At 38.0% G+C, this 24,555-nt stretch overlaps 3 protein-coding genes across 3 annotated transcripts; 1 reads left to right on the forward strand and 2 right to left on the reverse strand.

Moving 5' to 3' along the window:
- The first annotated feature begins 1,610 nt into the window (after window positions 1–1,610).
- LOC145490405 (uncharacterized) lies at window positions 1,611–10,673 on the forward strand. Its single transcript, XM_081469533.1, has 3 exons — window positions 1,611–2,106; window positions 5,251–5,356; window positions 8,306–10,673. The coding sequence occupies exons 1-3, from the start codon at window positions 1,913–1,915 to the stop codon at window positions 9,605–9,607; spliced, it is 1,602 nt and encodes a 533-aa protein (XP_081325659.1). The 5' UTR covers window positions 1,611–1,912; the 3' UTR covers window positions 9,608–10,673.
- A 517-nt stretch (window positions 10,674–11,190) lies between these two features.
- LOC145489478 (uncharacterized) lies at window positions 11,191–13,132 on the reverse strand. Its single transcript, XM_081468458.1, has one exon. The coding sequence runs from the start codon at window positions 12,071–12,073 to the stop codon at window positions 11,315–11,317; it is 759 nt and encodes a 252-aa protein (XP_081324584.1). The 5' UTR covers window positions 12,074–13,132; the 3' UTR covers window positions 11,191–11,314.
- Window positions 13,133–13,274: 142 nt separating this feature from the next.
- Window positions 13,275–23,921, reverse strand: LOC145489479 (BTB/POZ domain-containing protein KCTD5-like). The gene is made up of 6 exons (XM_081468459.1): window positions 23,560–23,921; window positions 23,372–23,480; window positions 19,414–19,508; window positions 18,434–18,532; window positions 17,546–17,677; window positions 13,275–15,346 (listed from the first exon to the last, which is right to left on the reverse strand). The coding sequence occupies exons 1-6, from the start codon at window positions 23,698–23,700 to the stop codon at window positions 15,317–15,319; spliced, it is 606 nt and encodes a 201-aa protein (XP_081324585.1). The 5' UTR covers window positions 23,701–23,921; the 3' UTR covers window positions 13,275–15,316.
- Between the last annotated feature and the right edge of the window lie 634 nt (window positions 23,922–24,555).

Raw genomic sequence — 24,555 nt, forward strand, 5'->3', positions numbered from 1 at the left:
TGGTCTGTTGAGACAACGTGTCACCAAACATCTTGCACAAAAATATGTGAAGTGCTCATGGCTCTAGCGTCCTTACTGTAAAACTAACTAGCAGTTTGCTTTTCAAGAATCAGTCGGTTTTACTCAGATATTTGTTACATTTATATTTAGCCGTGTTTACCCTCGCCCCAAGCCTCCTGTCAGTTTGGAGACTAAGAACTCTTTTTGCGCTCGACTGTGCCCGCTGTAGAGATGTTTCTAAGCAACATGCCCATATTGCCGCTCTATGTAGGACTGCAAAGCGTGCGAAGACATCTTTTAGGTTTGGGACTACATAGGAGCTTTTCGTTATATCTGTTTATGCGATCCCCTAGAAAATGGCATTGGACTTCAAGTTAGATTTCTTTAGGGTTGGGACAAGCAGTAATCTAAAAAACCCTCAATTTTATTTGCTGTACAACTGAAAGGATTTGCATTTGTATGAAATTATACTTTTGAGTAAGTTCCATATGACCTCTGATGTTAAAAGCAATCCGTCTGAAAAATGAAAACGAAAATACATGAAACTGCTCTTTTCATCAGGCTTAACGGTTTGTTTCAGGTCGAATATACATTGTTCAGTTTTTTGGTGCCCGACTCATTAATTACTATCAATGTATTGTTAAACTGATCGTGTCTGATATGCCGGCATTTTGCTTAAGATACTTCAAGCCGTTTAAGACGTTCTTATGTTTTCCGAGAATCAAAAGAGATTTGATTCCAGAATCCTTTTGATTAAAAATTCACCACTTCATGGAACGAAAGGGCGGAGAAACGACGGCTAATTTCGGAGATTATTTTAAGAAAACTTTTGGGGTCTTGTTGATTGAAGGTAGATGTGAAGAGGAGATAGCCACAAGCTGAGTAAACACTCTATAGCAAGTAGTGTGTTCCTCATTCGGATTTATTTACATTCCCTTGACGGATGTAGAACTGTTTGTTTGCTCTCTCAGTGAAGTCTCTACATAAAATCTTGACGTGATTACTTTCCATCCCTTTGAATTCTTAAGTACGAGTACACAAAGAGAGTTTCATAACATTTCTGAGCCAATCGTTGAGCGAATCGGTCATATTGAAGGGAAGATTTTCTAATGAAGATCCCTTTGAGTCTTTATTGAAAACGCCAATGCCTTCGCAAATAACATTATCATCTAACTCGGCAACAAATGTAATAAATTAAAAGTCGAGATAGAGAGCCTTCCTTATCTGGTTTAGAGTCTAAATGTGCTCTAAACACATTTATGTCTACGATCGTTATAGTAATCAACCAAATAATTTGCAGTTTTTCGTGTTTTAGAAGAAGTTTAGTTATTAACAATCTCCCACAGATTCAGCGTGCGACTTTCATTTATAACAATAGAAAAAAACGGATGGTGATTTATTTTATTTAAATCCCGAATGCGTTGTATTATATTTGAGGAACTACTATGATCAAACAAGCCGTCCAGTTAAAATGCAGATGCTTTATCAATATGACACTAGGACTGATAATGACCTATTCTTTCTTTTCACATACGACCAATTTTGATTTAAAGTAAAAATGTCAAATAGTAAAGTTTACTTTCGTCTACGCAGACTCTGTCATTACCTATGTGAGACACACATACACTCAGTTGCCGGATCGCATGTGAATGTAAAAGACGATTTGCCCCGAGGATATAAACAAATCTTAAAAAGCGGGCTTTTTTCGATAGCCTTCGTTTTTGCCGGTTTTGTCAATAGGTCACAATTGCTTACTGTCATATAGGCTGAGAAAAAAGAAAACATGGCTTATAGCGGGGGCTAAAAAGTGAAGCAATATAGGCAGTTTCAAATATGGAAAGGTAGTCGGTTAGTTTGGTCTACGAATTACCAGAAACGAGAAGGATTCACAAACAGCACTCAACTGAATTCAATGTCTTCTGCCTCTTACATTGTCAAATCGCTGCTTACCCGAGTCATTTTTGCTAGTCATATAATTGTGTCGGTTTGGTGGGTTGTACAAGTTACTCTCGATGATAGACTATGGTATCTGGCTTTCTTCGAAGGACTGCTTTTCCTGGAGACACTGTTCTCTATGTTTTACAGAAGAGGGCAAGAGTATAAATGGTAAGAGAAAGTTCCACTGTTTTTAGTAATACCTTCGTTATTGTCTTAAAGAGCTGTAAAAGAAAGATCTTACGTAATTCATTGAATTATTTTTCCTTATAATTTTGCCATGATGATTGTAGGAAACTGCCAGAATCCGGTTTATTCGAGTACAAGTTTTGTTTTATGAGGGAGCATAAGTATGAGAAAAAGAAGATTAAAACAAATTATTTGATATATCGCAAAACGCATGGACCATCACAAAGTAAAGATTGTTATCGTCAAGCTCCGGGCTAGAAAAATTGAAAACTCTGCAAAAATTGTCTCGACCGCAAATGTACGCAAGGTTCTCGAATGAGATTTTATTTTGATGCTATTATTATAAACGAAAGCGCCATTATATGGCCTGGCTTTTTGCCAGTGAACGGTTTTTTCCAGATACTTTGCAATTAGCGTTGTATGTTGCATTCATTCACTGAAGAACTCTGCAGTTCATTACCCTTGAATATTGATACTTAAATATTGCATTTGTCTTTCAAATTCGAACTCACTGATAATTAACAGGCTTCGAGTGTGAAGTCGATGTTAAGAAAGCTTTTAGACACCGGATTTTGGCGTAAAAGGAGGGAAAGAGTAAACCATTTCAAGTCGTTCAAATTCCAAGAAGTAAACCATTTCAAACCTGCGTAAAGAATTGTAAGTTTCTTACGACGGTAATTTTCTCTAAGCAAAATGGAACGTTTTTACCTTACATTCCACATTTGCATGAAAAGCCATCTTAATTTCAACCATTGTGAGCACCGAATACAAAGTTTTCTGCAGGTGTTTTTGAACAGAGTGCAATATAGTATGAAATCCCAAAATATCACATTAATCCGCTCAGACCTCAGTCAAGATCAAGAGAGGCTTTTGTCTGCCACCCTGAGAGCATCTTAAAAAGCTATAAAATTACACTTGGTTGTTCACTTCGTGAAAGGATTCGAAAAACTCTTAGGAACTTCATTTTCTACTGATGACCATGTGTTGCTCTTAATTAAGATTGAAGAAAAGAATTAAATAACCAGGAGCGCGGCTCCTGTAAATAACAAATTTGCACTAGAAATGTTCTCTTTCGTAAGCCGAACATGGCGATAGAATTTTCACAGCAGCTGCCTGATTCAGCCAAGCTAAAACCCAATTCAAGTAACTTATCCTTAATTCAACGGCAAGATTACACGAAACTCGTTAAGGTTTTACGTGAGGCAACACAGATTTCGAAGTTCAACAAAAGAAAAATTTAAGTTGTTCTTACAGCCCTCAGAAAACACGTTGTGTTGTCATCGCGTATCAAATCCCAGCTCGTATCAAATTATCTTTTACAATATTTAAAGTAAAGCAAATAAGCCCGATGTTATCAAGCTTTCAAGAGAGTCAGGTTCAAACATTGTGTTCAAACATTGTGTCGATTTCAGATTTGGCACGGAAAAAAACACAGATTGGCTCGAATTGAATTTAAATTAATTAATATTCTTGATTTACGTGCATTCAACGTTGATTTTTATCACTCGAATTAGCATCAACATAAAAAGACAATAATGAACTTTTTAAAAAGAGTCTCGACGGGCTACTACTGAGTGAAAAACAAATTTTCTCGTCCCGTTTTCCTTTCAGTTTTGTCAAAGATTATCAATGTTTACTTTTTCCGGGTAATTAGAAAATCATAAATAGAGATCGAGCTAGAAGTGTCTCTACAATGTGGAAACTCATGTTTCATCCCTTTTTCAGGTATTTATATGAAATATCTAGCCAGGAATCGTGTCTGATCTGATTGCAACTAAACAATATCATTGAGGAATGAAACAAACAACAAACATATATGATATGTTTCTTGTAGAGACATCGCTTTGATGGCTTATTCTCTGAGGGAGACTAATATTTCAGGTTTTATTTCCAACAACTTCCAACTGTGAAAGCATGTTTTTTTTTTTTACTTATCTCAATACACTGGGTTTATCATTTGATCCGTTTCTCCATTTACGTTCAGCCAAATATTGCAAAGTCAAGCGCGATTCAGACACGAAATGTTGACGACATTTCTAGCATATTTTTCTGATGTTTTATTTAAATTTGTCGCCATTTGAACGACAAACACTTCACAGAGAACTTGCCATCATTGTGCTTGCTGCCTAATAAGACGTTTCTTCCTATTTTGTTTTCCCTTCATACGCTTGCGGCTTTTGCATGGCCTCAGGCCATGCATTATATCACTCCAGCTTAATTAAAACTAGAATTATCGAACACTGCTTGCTCTCGAAAGCACTTGACAGATTAATTGTTTTATTTGAAAATAGAAATATTTATCTTTCATTAATTTCCTCTACGTGGCTGAGTCGGACTACAAATGGGTACAAACGAGACAGGATTTATCGGCTGTTTTTCTTCCCTTTTTTCTTTTTTTTTTTCCGGAACAATCCAGTTAGAAGATTTTCCTCTTAAAATGTAATCCATATCACCAAAAGTGCTAAAGCAGCAATTTCCAAAATGGCGGATGCCGGTAACATCGAAACGCCTGAATATCTTCCTCCCCAACTCCTACTACTGTAAGAAAATTTTGTAAATTTTGGCCTAAGTGACAAAAAATCGATTTATTTTTAATACAAAAATAAGAGATATTTAGAGGGGTTTCGAGATATTTAGAAAAAAATTTGTGATATTTAGAAATTTTTGGGAGAATTTCCAGAGAAACATATAAGCGATTTTACGTGATGTTTGTGAGAAGGCCTACTTCTTCAGCTGAAGCACTTGATGGGTTTTTTAGTCAATCACAACCACCGGTGATGCCAGGGTGACGTAATGAATCAAGTTGTTTAGCAACTTCAGCGTCGAAAATCGCGGGCTCAGGTAGTTGATGGTAACAGCTTTTTCCAGTCTCTCTCTGTCTTTATTGTCACCTTTGCGGTTGTGTCCTGGTGTACCGGTACACAGAGGGAATAACCATTATACTCCTTTCTTTACGAACCTTTGTTTAGCTGTTGAACATTGTTGGGTCGTGTATCGGTTCTTGTGAACCGGTACACGAGGACAGAACCCCTTTCTCTTCAGACTACGTAAACCATGGTGCGCCATGCTTCCGAAGCAGATTTATTTTCTTTCTTAGATATTAACATTTCCATTTTGGCTGTTCAGGTTTTCTCCATCAATCTTCTGTCATCTGGCTGGAATCATTCCCTGTGCCTGGATTCTCGAGTTTCATCTTCTGGAGGCGCGGGAAAACGGCACCTCAAATAACAGTGTAAGGATTGATCTTTTTTCTTTCAGTTCAACCCTATATATTCGTTGAATTCAACTCAATGTAAGTAAGATCTCAGGTAGAGTTAGTGGGTTGAATCTCTATATAGAGTGGAGAAAGGAGATTTTAGGGACTGGACCAGGGTAGGGTCTGAAAACGGAAAAGGCAATACCTCGAGTCAAATATTGTACATTGCATTTTTAAGTCGAGTTTGAACTAAAAAGAGTATGCAATTAAACTTCCGGTAAGCCCCAATTTGTTACTTACTTGGAAAGTGGCTATTTGCTTACTATGTCTACTATAAGGTTGGTTTTAAGCCAAAGATTCTTACATTCACAATTACTCCGGCGATTCACCACCCAATACAACAGAGAGAAACTTGACATGCTGAAAGGTCGTTCATCGATTAAAATTGTTAAGTGTTTAAACACGTTATCTGGCCATGTACAGTTCATAGTTATACCCTTACATACATACATACATACATACATACATACATACATACATACATACATACATACATACATACATACATACATACATACATACGTACGTACGTACGTACGTACATACATACATACTTTATTTAATAAGTAGGTCGATAAAATTGGCAGCTAAAAGCTGATGTGGACCTACAATTAGTATATTACATTCTAAATAACAATTTATAATAAATCTAAAACTAAAATCTTTACAATAACGTGAGGAATGAACGAAAATAAAGTAATTAAAGTAATTATACTGAAAAATTAACTATAATAAAATTTTAGTATACATAACTAACTGTGTCTTTATTCGTTCCAGATAGTCCGTTAAAGGTAATTTTGTCTAAAAAATCAGAATTTTCTTTAAGTGCAAATTTAAAAGAGCCTAGATTCAGTTTGGTTTTTAAGTGTAGGGGCAGGTTATTCCAAAGAATTGACGCACGATGTGAAAATGAATAACGGAGAAAGTCAGTATTGGGTCGTTGAATTAAGAGTTTCAGGTTGTCTCTATGATTTCTCAGTGAAGAGTGTCTGGTAAATAGAGAGTTTATGCCATCTGGAGCTTTCTTGTAAAACGCTTGATAGGTAATATTTGCAATTCTTTTCTTGTAAAGATGGTCTAACGATTTCCAATTTGTCATTTTTAATACTTCGGTGTTTAGAACGGTTTCCTTAATGTTAAAGATAAACCTCGCTGCTCTATTGTGAATTTGTTCGAGGGACTGAAGTGACTTTGTAGATCCCCACAGTGCAATTGAATAAGTAACACTTGGAATTATACCTTTAAAATAAATTGATTCTAAGATGTGTTTGTCGAGACCATTTAAACGCTTAAGTTTCTTTAGTCTTGCCGAGAAACGATTGCTCAGAGATTTTACGTGTGGTGACCAACATAGCTTGTTGTCCAAATGAACACCCAGACATGTAGTTTTGGAGACAAAGGACAGCTCATTAGGTCCTAAACAAATGTTTGGTAAGGGTCCAATAAAAGTTTTTTTGGACAACAACATTAGGTCAGTTTTTACGGGATGAATGGTCATGAAGTTATTCTTGGCCCAATTGTTTAAATCGGCAATTGACTTATGACTTATGACTTATGGACCGATAGTTGTAGTCGTTCGCTTTCCCTCAAAGGATCTTACTGTCTTCCAAAAATCTATGGCCGAGGTAGCCTCAGTAAACTTTGATAGCCAATAATTTGATTCTGCCGATCTAAGCAATTTTGTGCAATGATTTCTTGCCTTCTTATAATCCATCCAGGCTTGTGAGCCTTTCGGTGTTTGCTGTGCTTTCCTGAGTAGTTTATAGCGTTTGTTCAACTGTTTACGTATAGACGAATTCATCCATGGTAGGCTTCCCTTCTAAATCTCACGTCGAACATGGACGTGAGATTTCATAATGCCCTTATATAGGTACTCCCAAGCCCAGGTAGCATCGTCAAGATCATCAAAGACGTTGCAAATACTTCATGGAGTAGTAGCAAAGTCCGCTCTTAGTGCATCAAGATCTACTTTTGTGTAATCGTTGAATGTTTTGAGCGTTGGATTCTGACGTTTCCTCTTGAGATTAACAATCGCATAAATCAGGTGATGATCTGAGATACCTAGATCGCAAACATCATGGTGTGAAATTTTTGAAGTATCTGAACAAACAATTAGATCAATAAGCGTCGTGGAGGTGTCCGTGACTCTCGTTGCTTTGTTAATAATATTCTGCAGATTAAATTTATTCAAAAAGCCATTTAGACAAAAGCCATTGATGGTTAAATGAATTCTGTAGTGACTATTTCACCTCTTGTTCAATGATTGAAAGCTGTAGTTTGGCGGCCGAAAGCTTAGATGAAATTTTTCTTCTAGTTACCTTTCTTCATTACATGTATTTAAAACAACACTGGGTGCGTCACAATAAGTGTTTGCATTAAAGGAGCTCAGTCACGGCATTTTGAGTTATTTTGACCACGTACAAAATTACTTTTAAATTGAAGGAAACCTGCTAATAGCAGTTTACTAATACCCCATTCACACCAACTAAACTACTTTAACTGAAAAAGGTGTAGGTTTTTCCGGTTTGTCAATAACGCTTTGCAGTCATTTTGGGAAAACAAATTTTAAACCACCTTGCTAAAATATTTTTTCAAGCAGGTTTTTTACCTTGTTAAGTTGTGAGGTGTGTACGGTATGAGCACCTCAGTAATTTTTACTCTTTTTTAGCTAAACCACTTTTAAACATGTTTAGCTTGTTGGTGTAAATGGGATATAAGACAGAAGAACACAAGAGAGATAATAATAAACCATAAAGGCACAAGGATGGCTAAGGATGGAGAAGATTAACACGGATTACAAACCGTGCGACCCACTTGTAAAATTTAGTCTTAACTCCATGCATGAGCCGTGACGTAACTCATTTAATACGCGAAGTTGAGCCACGCCCCAGTTGCAGATATTACAGTTTTTGTTTGCCTTTACAGCTCAACGCGGACGTGCTGATTGTTTCAGCGGAGAGATGGACAGACTTAATAGAACAGACCACCATGTTGATGATGATTCTCGGTCGTTGGCTCCTGCCAACAGGTCAAGGCATGACTAAAGACTCCCTCTCGCAGCTTCTCCTCGTCAACCTAGCCATGTGCGCCGACATCATTGAGTTCTTTGATATTCTTAAGCTAGCTTTTGTGAAATCTTCTCCAACACTTATCGCCACGATCTTGTGTCTGTGGACCTGGAGTTTGATGCAGTTTCCGTTTAACACTATGTCGAAACTTGACCCCGAAGAAGAAGAAGAAGGAACGAACGATCGAAAACCCGCGAGAGAAAATAACAAAATGCATAGTAGAAGATCGATTGTTCCTTACAGCACAGGAATTGATTTACCGGCTCAAGAAACCAACAGGGCGTCGATGACGTCAATGGACTTCAAGCACGCCATTGCTGCAAAGAGACTATCACGTGACATTTTGCTAATGTCGCATAATTACTCACGTGGTTTGCCACGTGGCTATTTGCCAGATGTTCGGCGCAATTCCTACCAGCCTCATTTGGGTGAAACAGACGAGGCCTTTAATAATAATCCTGGGCCTGAAACGAGCCAAATTCAAAACGCCCAGGCCGAACCAGGCACTTCGAATGGTCATCCGAGAGGGCCTGGACGATTCTCACTGCCTACTGTGGGACAAATGAGACCGAAGCGCAAGATGGGACATATGACAACATCAATGACGTCACCAAATCTTCGGCTCGAGTTTAATGAAGGCAAAGACAGAACGATTCCTTTAAAAGAAAAAATTACAAGACCCAGCTCCCCAGCACCAGAAATATGCGTTGATATGAGTAACGAGCCGGTGGAAGAGACAACCAAATCTCGAATCACGCCAGAGCTTGTAGGAATCTTGATGTCTTTGTTCATGCAGGATGGACCATTCCTCACGTTCCGCTTATTCATAATCGCCCAATATCAAGCTTACGAGTACATGGTGATTTTCTTGACCGCCAAAAACGCGCTGGTACTAGCGTTACAAGTCTACCGCCTGTGTGTTCTGCACTGCACCTGCTATGATCACAAGGAGAACGACTTTTCACCCGACAACGAAATCGACGCCAATTCTCGGTTAAAGAATGTCCAGGTAGCCGTCACACACGAGGACAAAGAAGAATCTGAGGACGGATCGGTTCACACAGCGGGCTGGAACTTGACAGGAAAATGGCGTAGAAGTTTTAAAGGTCCGTTCTTCTATTCCCACGCTTTCAATTCACAATCCCATTTGGCGCCATAACGCAACGATTTTGCGAAACATTCCGGCAGGTATCACACTCTTTCTCATGATGGCGAGGGACGAGAAGACCCTGAAAACTAACATGATCTCATCGAGATCCATTCTCGTCCCCAGAGCCTCCGTTTCTATTAGCCACGTGCTCGGCTCGTAGCGACATTTAAAAACGAGTAGCACTGGGGAAGAGAATGATCGAGGTCGAAGCTTGATTCTTGTTCTTACTGCGCACGCTCGGCGAATCTGGTTTTATACCACGGATCAAATTAATCGAATGCACTTGAACGGCATTGAGACAGTTGTCAACAAAAAGTGATAAAGCGTCGTAATCATTCTAGATGGTTGGCAGTTTTCATACGTTTTTGTCACTTAGGAACGCGGTCCTCCTCGCGGTTCTGACATACATCTGACATCATTGTTCATATCGGTTGATTAGGGGGGAAGTACAGTCTAGCAGGGCGTTAAGAGACTAAAGAAGTCGGAACGAAATTTGTAGCGGCGAAATGCATGCGGATGGTATCTATATTTCGCCTATCCTTCTCGTGTTTTGTGCGTACAGAGAAAATTAGTAACAGGGATTAATGGATTCCGACATTCTTAACATTTTTTATAAGATTGTTAATGTTTCACTGGCCTTCACTGAAACACAAGGACGTCGGCTTGTAAGGAATGTTGTTAACTGCTATTGAAGGCAAAAAACAGCGAGGCTTTTACTGTGAAGATTAAGTTGACGCAATCCTCCATGCCATTGACTACCTGACAAATGCTTTCAATTAATTACTGTAATTAGCCCTTTGAATCCTGTTAAAATATGTATAGAGCACAACTGTACAATAGTTTAATAAAAACAGTGATACACTGCAATGCCGGAGTGATGCGTTCGTTCAATCTCAATCACCCAAGGGCAACAAGTTAAACTTCAAAAGCTGGAGTAGGAAGATAAGTTATTCGAGATTGAACGGACTTAAGTACAGCGAAGGACACCGCAACAAGAAAGCTTGTGCATTAAGACCTATTAATGACAGCTTGCTGACCAATATACCCACAATGGGCAATAATCCAGGAAAACAATAAAGACAACTTAACAATTTTCAAAGGATTCTGCATTAAAGGATTTTAAGTTTTTCGTCGTACACATAGCCTGTTATTGGAGGCTACAAGACGGGACTGGTTAATGAAAAGAAATTTAAAAAATTTCATTTTTCAGCGATGCTGGAACGGCGAATTTATTGTTTACCGTATGAAACAAAAGGTTGTACATGTTTAAAATATGTACCCGTTGAAAACAACCCAAGTACATCATTTGCACATTCTGAGAGTTAAATACAAGTGTAAATAAATATGTTAGGTGAAAATAAATGTTATGTTTACAGATTTCAATTCTAGCTAGCATCAGGATATTCATTCTGATTGAGAATTTGGAAAAAGCTTGGTATACCATGTAAACGTAGATAAAATATTTTAGTGTTGAAGTAGCTTTGTACATCCGATTGAACAAAATTCTTGGCATTTCAAGTAATCACTTTGTTCAGGTGATAAGTTCCAAGTTATTAGCTTCAAAACATGAGTACATTGACGAGGACTTCCGGCCTGTTTTCACTGTCTTCAGATTGTCCTAGCTCAAACAAAAAACAAAAAACTTTTACAACAACAATACCTATTTTAAGATCAGTTCTGTTATTATTCAATCCACTACATAATTTAGTTTTATAACTACGCAACGCTCTTTCTCCTGGAAGTTTTAAGGTATCGACAGTATTTCAAGTTTTCGATGGCATTCAGCTCTCCACTTGTTTTCCTCTTACCGTCTAGAGGTTTTTCAAAATAACTGGTGGAATGCTTGGCTGGTTTCATTTGATGAATCGGTGGAAACCGAACGGAAGGCGGAAGACGTATCGGCTCTTTGTCGTCTTTATCAAAAATCGACGATCGTCGACTAGATGGTTCTTCTTCCAAAGGGTTAAGAAAAGTTTTTGAAACCTCCGACATTCGTGATTTCCCGTTTAAGCCTTCGTTCTTCCTCTGAAGGTCTAACAGTGACATACTTGCCCGTCTTCGAAAAACTCGCTTTTTCTCTGAGCTTATGGTTGCAGTCTGCGCCAAAGATTCGGTCGATAGAGAGAGTCGCCGGGGGCGTGATTTTTCTAACTTGTTGAACCATGTCTGTTTCATAGCTTCCTCTTGTTGAACACTAATTCTCATTGCTCGCTTTCCCGGTGTAGTTACCGTGGATACAGTCTCGGAAATTTGGAAGCTTCCAGTACTTCCCTTCAGTTTTTCTTGATACTTCAGCATCTCGCTTTTATCTCGTTCCATTCTGCTCTCGATGAAGGCTTGAATTTTGTCCAGGGAATCTTTCACTTTCTCCCAGTTACTATTCAGTTGATTTGTTTCAACGGAAAGCCTCCAGTTGAGTTTTCTCTTTAGCAAGAGCTCCGGCACAAATAGACCGTCGATCTCCGTTCTATTCATATTATACCCAAAACAAATGGACGGTTAAAAACTTGAATGTAAATCGTTGGTCGAAATTCGGTTTTCTACATAAGCTATTTTACCAGTGACAAGTTCGCAATAAACGCAAATACACAATGAATATAGTCCTGGCTCAGTCATCTCCCTTATAATTGCCCAAAGAGCAACGTTATAAAAGCAATATTTTCATGCTGATTTACCTTAATGATGGCTTTGTTTTTAAGCCCAAAAGCTGTTTAGTCAGAAGCGTTAACAAGATAAAAAGAGGGCAGGGCGGTAGGGAATGCTATTCAAATTGAGAGAAAACATCTCGATGATCAAACAATGTCTCTGCCGTGGTTTTGTTGCTATTTTTGGCTTCAGCACAAGTCACTTTAACAAACAGTGTTAAGTCCTTTCAAATAATGATTTCGTTCCGTTTACCTTCCAACACCAAGTGTATTGCTAAACATCACAACAGCTCACGGCTACATTAACATCTACATACACATATCGCAGACTTTTATAGCCATTGTATGAAATTGCTCAGCGATACACAGTTGGCAAGGTTTTGCTTTTTGCTTTACGCAGTCACTATGGCGTGGGTTTAATTAACAAAAGGTTTTTGGTAATTACAGTAATTTGAACTACACTAGAGTTGTGCCAATTGGGACCAAAGTATGCTAAACCATGCCAGACTTTGGTCGCAAACTTTTTCACCTACTGAGAAATTTTCCTTCCACTACTTTGACCATGTGCATTGCTGTTTTGCTGTGTTCCTTTAATTTACTTGTTTGAGATTAAAGTTTTTCGTGCTTCAGTTCAGTCTCAAAGGTGCTAAAAACAAATTGCTCTGATATCGGACCGCGCGCTTACCCTGAAAATCAGTGTGTACATATAAGTACGTCTGTACACTGCAAAACCGACGCGCGCGCACTGTAATGCGCATTCTTACTGCGCATTATGTAACGCCAAATAGCCTATTTTCGAGTTACCTTATGCCTCTGTTTCAGAACGAGTCCTCATCGACTACATCGTTTTCGAAAAGCTCCCTTTTCAAAATGTTTTCCGTCCACGCTTAAACAAAAAGGTGGCGTTTTCAAATTCCTCCAGTTTGAAAAGCGTTTTAAAAAGCTAGAAATAAAGCTGCGTTTTCCAATTTCTACAGTGCAACGTGGACTCTGCCTAAAATGTATTACAAAGCAAGCAAAGTAATTTACTCTCCATTAGCAGCTAAAATCATATTTATTGCCAATCAATTACAAGGGCAATTTATACAGCTTTACAAAAGAAATATACAAATATACAAAAGATCACTTTTAGGCATTTATAATCTTTTTCACCGTGGATTGTCTGCTTGTATAAACATAAATCTATAGTTATTTATCACCTCAAAACAATCAGTGAAATTCAACAGGCGAGGGTAAAACCCAGATATTAAACGGGTTAAATCCCGTTCATGCAGGTGAAATCCCGTTCATGGGACTCCATCCCGTGGGCTATTGTTGCAAAATAATAAATCTACAATGACTTATTAAAAACAAACATGGGCAGGTCAACAAGCCATTTTCGAGTTCTCGACATTACATTGAAGAAGCTCGCTTTGGAGTTTATCGCCAACTATTCGAGAGAGAAAATGGCTTATTCTTACAGATTTCTATAATCTTGATCTCCGTTATTAGAATGCTGCAACCACTAAAAGGTATTGCTCTACATGATATGACACCCTGGAGGCAATTTGAAGAAATTGCTCATTAAAGTACTCCTCAAGACAAACGCGAGTTCTTTTTTAAAAAAAATTGCTGACTGTCATTCAAACTCTATGCATTTTTGTCACCAGTGGTAACTCACTTGAAAAAGCCTGTAGAAAGTTGCTGAGACCCCGAGTCTTCTGCAAGACAGTTGCTAGGCAACATAACAAGTCTTAAGGTCGAAAATCATATATTGCAAGAGGATTGGTGAGGGTTTTGGGTTACGTTTCATGTTATTTTTTGTTCTTCATGCAACTGGACCAAAAACTACCATAAAATTGTCTTTTCAGTGCTTAATTAATTGAGGAAACCATGGTCAACATAGCTGCCAAAACAAACAATTTGAAATATCACTGACAAAAACATTAACTGAAAATCTTCACGTGTACTCATAAGCTAAATAAAACGAAATAGCATGCTCTCATTAAGGACCTGTTTCATTTTAGTTTTCACCTATTGTTAGTAGTTAAAACAAAATTGACATTATACTGTTATACATCCATCATCTGTATGCTGGGGAGTCAAATCTAGCATGGTCAAAACAACCTGTGATTAACGACAAAATAGTGTTTTACTATCAAGATTTCGATGCAAAATGAAAATATTACTACGCTCACTTTGCAGGTTATAAACTCGGTAAAGCATTTGGTCAGCTGCTGACATGATGCACTTTTCATGACTTTAATTCAAGCAATTCAACATTATGAGAAGGCAGCTGCACAAAAATAGGTGTTTTGCTGTCCATAGAGTTCAAAAACAGGACTGAAGTCTTTGAGAATGAGAAATGCTACAGGAGTAAAACCCATTGAAAAAGGTTAATGCTTGTTTCTCCTACAGCAGACTTTTCCTACATTCCAACAAACGATGGTGAAGGGTCAAAGTCTGGGAAGAAAAACCATAATAACTGAAAATCGGGGGCATATTCACATCCCCCTTTTTTTGTTGTATTTCCTTTTTGGGGGGGGGGGGGGGAGGGCGTGGCTTGTGGTATGCCACAATTTCTTTGGCCCTCTCTTTCTGAATTTTCAGGACCCACCCCCTGAAAATGGCCACAAAGCTTTGTTTGGATGCACTGAAGTGGAATGCAAGGAAAGTGTGTTCTAACTGCACAGAAATTAAACAAAAAATATATGATGCACAGAAATAGTTGTTATACAATTTTAGAGATATTACATGTAGACATATTACGAGCATTTTGCCACAAGCTAATTCTCTTTTATGTATAATAAACAGGAATCAGTTTATTATACACAAGAAAAGTTAATGAATATTGTCATTAAATTTGTCATTAAATTTGTCATTAAACTTTCTCACAAAAACAACATTTAAACATATGTCACTACCAGTCACTGCTAATGCACAGCCTCAATCTGCTACTGGGCAATGTTTGGATACCTCCGCAGGGTGGAGAGAAATAGTGGTTACTGGGGAGGGGCTACTGGGGAGGGGATTAATGTCAACAAGCACATAAAGATAACAATAACTTGAAATAAACTATCCTATTTGCACGATGCTACATTCTTGATCCTCGCTGCCGTAAAGTCTGAAAGAAAAACAACAGCAGTAATCAAATGTTATAACTAATTTAAAAGAATATAGCAAGAATTCAATTTAGTGACAGAAAGTTGCCCTGTTTCTAATAAGCCTCTAGAACAGACTGATCAGAAAAACAGGGCTCGAAAAATATTTGAACTCCACCTTGCCCATTGAACAAGTAACTCTCAAATTTTGCTTGCCCCGGGACTTCCCCACTTGCCCAAGTTTTCAAATTCATTAATAATTCATGAACCCAAAAATGGAAGTCAAACTACAGGCATGTTTTAATGTAATAAACCCATCTTGACTGTAGTCCTCTTAGTGCTGATCACTTTCATGTTTACGCCATTATATTGTAATACCTCCACAACTTTTAACTTCTTCATTCCGCTCTTATGAAATTGTACAGTTTGTAATAATTAACTTTGTTATTATACAGCCTTGAATCAATTTCTTCAATTTGTCGAAGATTGCATTCGACTCCTTGAATGTTCACCTGCGTCTTTTCTAGCTCCACGAAATCATTGTGAAGAGAAGCGCAAGAAATTTATAACACGCAGAATTAACAACAAGTTGCCTTCTCACTTCAGTTTTGACACAGGCACAGTGTCAAATTTGAAAAGCCGGCGAGAGCAAATTTTTTCATTTGGGTGAATGAAAAATAGTTCCAGGAACTCTGAAAGTATTTTGATGACTTACTTATCCATTTCTTTTTAATAATACAATAGTTTTCATTTTGCACGGCGGCGCCCAAGTATTTTATCACTAGCACACTTGCATGTTTCACCGAAAACAGAGGTTTACCCCCAGGGGGGCACTGCCATATATGGGCTATATAGGTATGTGCCGCTGTGAAGGGTATGGTTTTCAAGCAGTTTACTCTAGGATAGGGTATATCAATCAGAGCGTTTGGCTCTAGAAATGGGTATAATTTTTCACAAAACTGACTAGTTGGTTGAAGATTTTATCTAGACTAAGGAAACCAGGAATTGCCACTCAAAAATATAAAAAAAATCAAATCAGCAAGTTTAAATTTACGCAAATCAGCCTCAACAGTGTCGACAGATGAGGGGGGGGGGGGGGGCCGATTTGGGGAGTTTACTCTAGTATAGGGTAGCAAAATTCAGCTGAACTAGCTCTGGTATAGGCTAAGGGTTCCAGGGTCCCAGCGGCACATCCCCACCCAGAAATTCCCAAAGTACCTCCCCCGGGGGTTTACCTGGGTTTTAGCATCAAAAATGCTGGCTTCGTTTTCATGGTAGAAATATGCGGCTTCTTTTTGCGTACAATTTCTACAGCTTTAGTATATTGTTCTTGAGTTAAGTTCTGTACAGAGAAACTGGAAAATGCTCGCAGAAAATTGCTAAAATTTTAAGAAATAACTGCCGTGTTTTCATGCCCAATGCGGCTACTTTTAACCCTGGAAAGAAATTTGACCGGGGCAGATTTTGATCACATGCTAGGCAACCACTTCTGAGCCATGAGCACGTGTCATGCAATCAACAAAACAACGCTATAAATTGTAATTTTCGTCAAGCTTCATCTAAACACTTGTATTGATTACCCTTGAGTCTACAATTTACCTTTTCTTCTCAAAATCGTTATCAAAAATTTAGTTGGCGAACAGCCTGCCTGGGTCCTTGCCCATGGGGCAAGCAAGGAGAAAAAGTTCCTTGTCCAAAGGAAAAATCTACTTGTCCCAGATGACCGGAAGGGGTTTTTTCGAGCCCTGCAGATGAGTGAATTATTTTGTCTGCATTTTCATCTGAGTGTACATGCAACATTGAACATATTGATTTGAAAAAACAAACTAATCACTGCTATGTACAGTTTTGATCAAGCATCCATCTGTTAAAATTGAATAAAGCGTTCTCTGGTAAAAATTATTAAAACTATGAGCCTTCGACAGCCAGTCTACCATCTTCGACAGATAACGACAGCACAAAGAATGTGGTATCTTGTCCCCATTGATTTTTAATGGAAAGTTAAGTTTGTAATCACTGCCTTGAGAGGGTTGTTATGTTTCACTATTGGTGAGATACACTGTAAGCTAACAAATGTGGAATTTCATAGCTACTATAAGAGAGCTGTTAATTTCAGGGGTAATGATCATTACTTTTAGAACTTTAACATACCAATTCAAAAAATTAAATTGTAAATAATCTTTAATAATATCTTTTAAATCCAGCTTTCTCTATTTCAATACCTCTGCTTTATCACTTGGTTTATTTCCTGCTGCTCCCTGTTCTTGTGAATCAGACACGTCTCTTGAGACAACACATAAAAATTCTGCTTGATCTTCACTGCCATAGTTATAATTACTTCCCACACTTATTAGCTGTAAGGTATAACGAAACAGGTTTTAAATATTATCAGGTCTGATCTAAACAACCTTTGATAATCGGGCTCATTTTCACTTCCAACACTTATTAGCTGTAAGGTAAAAAGAAACATGTTTTAAATATAATTATCAAGTCTGATTTAAAAAGGCCTTTGATCATCTAAGTAACAACAAAGAGAAGCTTGTATTCTGGGGGCAGACAGCAGAATCTGAATGTCAGTTCAGGCGCAGAGCACTCTTTCAACATAGTGGTGTGTGAGAATGTGGCGTTGTGTGCCAGATTTTTTGAGGAGCTTTTGGTTCTTTATCAAACCCTTTCCAGCCCCCTCCCTTCTCCTTCTCTACTGCTTACTGTGCCTACATTGTATGACGCTGGTTGACAATAAAGTATTTGTCAATACCCATCAATAAACATGCATTAGCAGAGGTACATACATTGTGACTCAGCAGGGGCGGATCCAGAATTTTTCTTAGGAGGGGTGCACCACTAAGGAGTGGCATAACTGAGTGTTTTTGCAGAATACCAGTTACATGTATATTACAGTAGAAATCCGTATGCACACCCCCTGCACCCTCCCCATTGACCCACCCCTGCTCAGTGTGTTCAAAGTAAAAATATCTCACCTAAGAACACAACATAATTAACCCGGTTACAGCTTAAACCTGTCAATCGGTTGTTCAGGGATCCAATACAGCAATCTTTAGGGCTCTGTACCTTCTGAACAATGGTATTATTTTCATTCCTAAACTAACCTGTTCAAATCTCCAGCCATCCGACATTGTTGAAACCATCTGGGTAAGTTCATCTTCGTGGCACTGTAACACTCTGTATACATGCTTCTTTGATTGAAGCTGGCAAGGAAATACACATGTACAACAGCTATGTTTTTATATACCACATGATTACACAAAACACACCTAATACTGTGCACTTATTCAAACCCCAGTAAGGAAGGTGGCCTACACTCAAGCCTAAGAACTACATGGAACATTATATACATTTTTGTACTAGGATTGCATCTTCAACATTCAAGTAGGAACTGCTCAGTATGGTTGAAGTTGTGGTATTTTTTCGTCTGATTAGCTGCATTAGTTTGGGAGGAAAAAAATTATTTAAATTTCTTGGACCTTATTCACATCTGTAGGTGGGGGAGGGGGGTGCGCTGGGGAGAGGGAGGAGCAAATGATGCCTTAGTATAAAATCTGTGGTCTTGAAAACTTTTGATCCAACCTCAAAATCTTAGAATCCTTTATGATACATCACAAAGTCTCGTTTTAGTGTGTTTCTTCCTGACTCAGTCTGTAATCAGTTAAGTCTTGGATTTTCAAACAAGGGTCTCTACATCTTGGCAAGTCTCAAGTTTCATCATTCATAATCCCAAACAGTACCCTACTGGAGGTGTTCTCCCCATCCCAGGGGATCACAGACCCACCCAAACATATGCACACGTTAGCAGAAAGGAGAGGTACTCTCCAAATACATAAACTACTGAAAAAAAAGGAACATCTAGGATGTAGTAGTGTTGAATGAATTTCAGGTTAAGGTGATTTTAAACTAGTCTGATTTGTATCTTTCTAAATTTTTTCCAGATCTATTAACACAAAGAAAAACATAAATCAAACAGATCCTTTAAACAAAAAAAAAAACATAACTCAAATTTCATTTTAAATCACATGAAGACCTTTAAATATAAAATTTTTAAACTAGAAAATTTACATAAAACAAAACTTACAGGGAGCTTCTGACGTGCTTCTCTTGACTGTATCCTGTCTTTTATTATTCTAACAAGAGGATCAATATTATAAAATTCTGCTTCCTCTAAAACACCTACGAAAAACAAACAGTGTTTTTAAAACAATGCAAATCAGAAGATTCCCTACTCAAGGTACATGTATGCTGTAGGCAGGTAACAAGGAAGGTCTGTACAGTTTCCATTTCAGCTTGGTAACCCATTCACTGGTGCTTATACATGTACACTGTATCTGGACTCCGTAGAATGAAATATCAAGGAGAATTTTTACTCCTCTCTGGATGGGATGCTTGCCCATTAAAAGGTTATAACCTCTTAGTAGCATTTAATTTGCCAGTACTCATTTACACACCTGTGGATAAACAGATGCATGGTGAGAATAAACTGAGCCAGTTGAATAATGGCACAACATGATGACCCTGGTTAGCACTCAAAGTCAAGACAGCTGGTGCTGAGGGTTGATGTCCTAACCAATACAAGTATCACAGAACACTACTACTGTCTACAGGGCAGGGAAAAGAAATTGAAATCCACTTGCCCAGTGGGCCAGTAAAATGCAGTTTTCACCTGCCCCCACTTAAATATTACTTGCCTAGGTGGTGGCCAGTAAGGAAATCAGAGGACAATTTAGGCAAAAATTTAGAATGCTTGGATTCCTAACTAATCCATGCTTTCAACCTAATGGTTAACTAAACTTCTGACTGGAAATTATCATTTATCAAGCTGACATTTTATTCAGACTCGCAAGAGTCCTGAGGCTAATTTCACTTGCCCACCAGGCCGCTGAACTTCTATTTTCACTTGCCCAAGAGCAAAATTTACTTCCCCTTGGAAATCCGACCTGGTTTTTTTCCTGCCCTGTTACTTCACAAGATTACATGTAGATTATGAGCTTGAGGTTTCTATCACCTCATAGAAATCTCTAGCTCATAATCTAATTGTTTGAATAGAATACTTACAGACTAAATTTCCTTCCAATTATTTCTCTACATGTTAAACGTAGCACTAAAGTTCTTTACCAAAATTCTGCACAGATTGAATTCTTGTTTCAAAATGCAGTTGTTCACTTGTACTAATCAGTTCACTGGAAATTTTTTAGGTTTAAAAGTCATGCTACAGTCAATTTCCTTTCTTAAGGGTTTCACGGAATTCAATTAACCAGCAAAATTTCTAAATTTTCCTCTGGAACACACAGAAAAGCAAGCAGAGTCACCATTATGTAGACAACCCTTAGCGACTGCACACTGATGCTAACAGCGTGCGATAGCTCAGTTATTCAGATTGCAACATTTGCATTAGTATAATAGTAGAATTCTACTACCGGCAATAAATATACAATAAATATACATATACATATAAATGTACATTACTAATAATTAAGTGAAAGTAGGAAGCCTATAATTATTATAGGCTTCCCACTTTCACTTAATTCAATCAATCTTGGAAATATGGAGTATCAGCCAGGATTTTTCAAGTTTGGTCAGATTTATTACAGGTACTCCTAACTTTCTAAAACTTTCCAGATCTTAAGCCCCGACCAAACGATCGCAACATGTCAATGCAACGTATCGCAACATTGTTGGGAGCAACATGTTGCGTGCATTTGGCCACCGTGTTGCGATGTGTTGTGACATGTTGGGTGTTGTTGGCTCAAATTTGAAAATGGTCAAATTTGAGCCAACAACACCCAACATGTCGCAACACATCACAACACGGCGCCCAAACACATGTAACATCCTGCGCCCAACAATGTTGCGACATGTTGCGTTGACATGTTGCAATCGTTTGGCCGGGGCTTTAGTTATTATGATAAATATCTTCAAAAATGTTTTGTAAACTGAACTGTTTTCAGTTTTGCTAAATTTGCAGCAGCTTCTGTTCGCCTTCATTAGAGAGAAGAAAGCATTTGCTGTTGTTTGCACTATGTTCATAGAACTTAACAAAATATATGACCATAGTTTTTCTAACAATAAAATTAGTGGAAAAGTCAGAATTCAAGAAATTCGCCGTAATTGAACCAAAATAGCAAAAAAATTGATTGCCTGTAACGTTTCACACAACGAAGCATAACAGCTATGACATGCTGACATACTTTGTGCATGCATGCATGATCGTAAATAGAGCAGTTACGAGCACAGGTTCACTCTCATCTCTCACAGAGCAGAAATAGAAGGGAATCTCTATCTCACAGGGTACGCAAAATGAAATTTGCAAACCTATTACAAAGCCATGCAATACTTTTTAACAACAATTGCGATTCATTTAATATTTGTGACACAATCATTGCAATCCATCAATGAAAAACAGGATTTAGAAATTAGATTTGACTAGTGCCCAAGGTGGTGTGAGTTATGGAAAAAATGCCTTTTTGCTTCTATAACCAATCAACAAGCAGGAGGGGACTGTTCTTCTCCACTGTTTCTGTAGGTAATCAGCCTGAAGTAGTATAAATAGTGTCTGGAAATCTTGGAAATCACATGGATTAGTAGTGTTTTAAATAAAATTTTGAGCAAATATTTCAGTATTTTGGAGGATTTTGCAGAGTTTTAGGAATTGTGCCGTTTATAATTACTGTGCTGGTTTGACCAAATTGTGCAGTCCCGCACCCATGCACGGTCAGAAACCTTGCCTTTGACATGTGGTCTGTTGGCCCAAATAAATGAGTCAAACTATTTTTAAGTGTAAAATCCCTTCTTTAATTAGGTGTCTTGATATTAACTCAACTGATAATTTAAAAAATATATTAACCCAGAGATTTTTCCTTGAAATGTTCTACAGTAGATTCTTCCACCCTGTACGTCTAGCATCAGATGCAAGCTAGTTCCAGGTTACTTGGAGAATATATGAATATGATCCATGTTAGCACGAAGCTAAACTGCTGTCCATATGTGACTGCTGGCTCAAAAGACAAGTCACTGCACATGGTCGCATAAACAGACAGCTCTTTTGCTTAAAACAAGAATGCTGTTGCTTTCCTTCTTAAACCATTCACAGACAATGATGTTAGAGTCAATGAGGCCTGACTATCCATAACATCATTACTATTATAATAATATAATCAACACCCATATGTGTGTATTTGAAAAACTTGTATGTTGGCATCTGGTTTTGTAGTCAAATTATCTCAGCTTTGATAGATTGCTCTTTTTATTCCGAAATAAACTTCTTTAAAAAAACCTTTAATTTTTAACTTCACACAGAGTTTGCTAGCCAGTTGGTGATGCGTGTCACATGAAAAAATATTTTACTTGTTGCAACACAAGACCTTCACCATATACCATCACATGAGCTAAGCTTGCTCACAACGCAGCTCAGCATCTTAAAATTAAGCTACCCTGGTGAATATTCCAAACTAAAAATTGGCAAAATATATCAGAAATCGATGATTACGCCTGCTTTATGTTTACAGAATATCTAGTGGGTAATATTGGGGGCATATGCTCTTTTCAAGGCTTCTGTCAAACGTTTGATATCTTCCGATAGTTCAAAACTGTCATGGCGGTGTGCATTGCTAGAAACTGTGCCCCAGAGAAGTGTAAAGGCTACAGGTCAATGTGTTTATGTGCTTCATTCCTTTGCTGTGAGTCCTAGATGCAACGACATACACCGGAGCCCTGCTTGAGGTCATATGAAAAGTATAAAACTGCTTCTAGAACCGGATTTTGTTCTCAGCGTTCAGCATGGAGTGTAAAAGTTCGGCAGGCATGAAACACACGAATCTCTTACAAAGGGAAAAATATATATTACTTTGAACAGAATTCCCTGCTTGCAGCAAAGAAACTGGTATCAAACTAGGAAATACATGGTATTCATAACGGCAATTTCCAACGCCAAACGCTCCAACCTGAATGTTTACATAGCAAAATACCTGGGCGAAGTCATCTGTAAAGGAAACAGCTTAAAATCGGCGTTACAACACGTGAAAATTGAACGAACTTACCTTCTTCGAGGAGGTCTTTATCGATTATGAGTTTGCCATGCCGTAAATAGTTTAAAACAGGTCCAAAATAGCGAGGATCCCGATCTATCATATAAGCACCGTTCTCGTCCTGAAATGTCAAAACGTCCAGTGGGTTAGCTGGGTTGAACATTCGACAAAACTTCGAATGAATTCAAGCGCTTTCTTACCTTGTCCGACGGTAAATCTGGATCTTCTGCGCAGAGCCGATGCAAGAAGGAGTTTGGATGTCTACAGAGCGTTTGTTTTGTCGTTAAGAAGTAAGTTCCACCGACGTTTAATTTCACCCAGTTATTACCAGCAGTAGCCATCTTGTACACATCGTGTTATGAAGATGAATTGGCCGAAAGATAATAATTCGGTGAATCGTATTGATTGGTCGGCGACAAAGCTAAAAATAACTTTCTATATTTAGCTCCCGTTAACCTGGACAAATTCACCTGGCTTCCTCGATCTAAATCTATAAATTTCCTGCACAGAAAAAGCCTTTGCAAAAGAAAGGCTCGCTCACGAGAGCTTCCGATTATTTCCGAAGATTTCCGACAGAGACTCAAAGGGCTTTTTCAAACGCCCACGCAAAATGGAGCGTGGTCTTCAAACGGTGCACAGCTGCCAAAAACATAAAACTGAGATTCTTCGGGTTTTTCTATCGTATTTGGATTTTCAGCTAGATTATTGACGAATAACATAACTTAGAATTTTCTGTGAATGCTATTATTGCCTTGCGACCGCAGTGAAAGTTTTTGCCTCGAAAAAATTATTTCCCTATATGCTGAATGCAAATAAGTAGTTCGCTAAACAAGAAATTAATCCATGAGTCAGTCTGCTGGCAAACAAGAGATAACAATTTACATGCGGCACAAGAAAAATGAACAGGGAGAAAAGAAATGGAATTTCTCGGCAGAAAAAAATGTAGAGAAAACTTCCTGTTTTACCGTTTTCTACACCAAGTTTTTCCCGATCGTCCGCATTAAAAAAATGGAGAAATTAAAAACTATGGCATCCGTCTAAAATCCGATTTAGTATTCATGAAAAAAAAAAAAATTAAAAGAAAAGAAAAATTGCAAATATCTTTCGAAACCGAGCATCTGCCACCATCGACAAAAGAATGGTTCCTCAGTTCCTTGATAACAAAAAAAAATAAATGATTGGCAGGCAAACAAAAC

This window comes from Orbicella franksi, chromosome 6, assembly GCF_964199315.1.
Source record: "Orbicella franksi chromosome 6, jaOrbFran1.1, whole genome shotgun sequence".
Taxonomy (NCBI): Eukaryota; Metazoa; Cnidaria; class Anthozoa; order Scleractinia; family Merulinidae; genus Orbicella; species Orbicella franksi.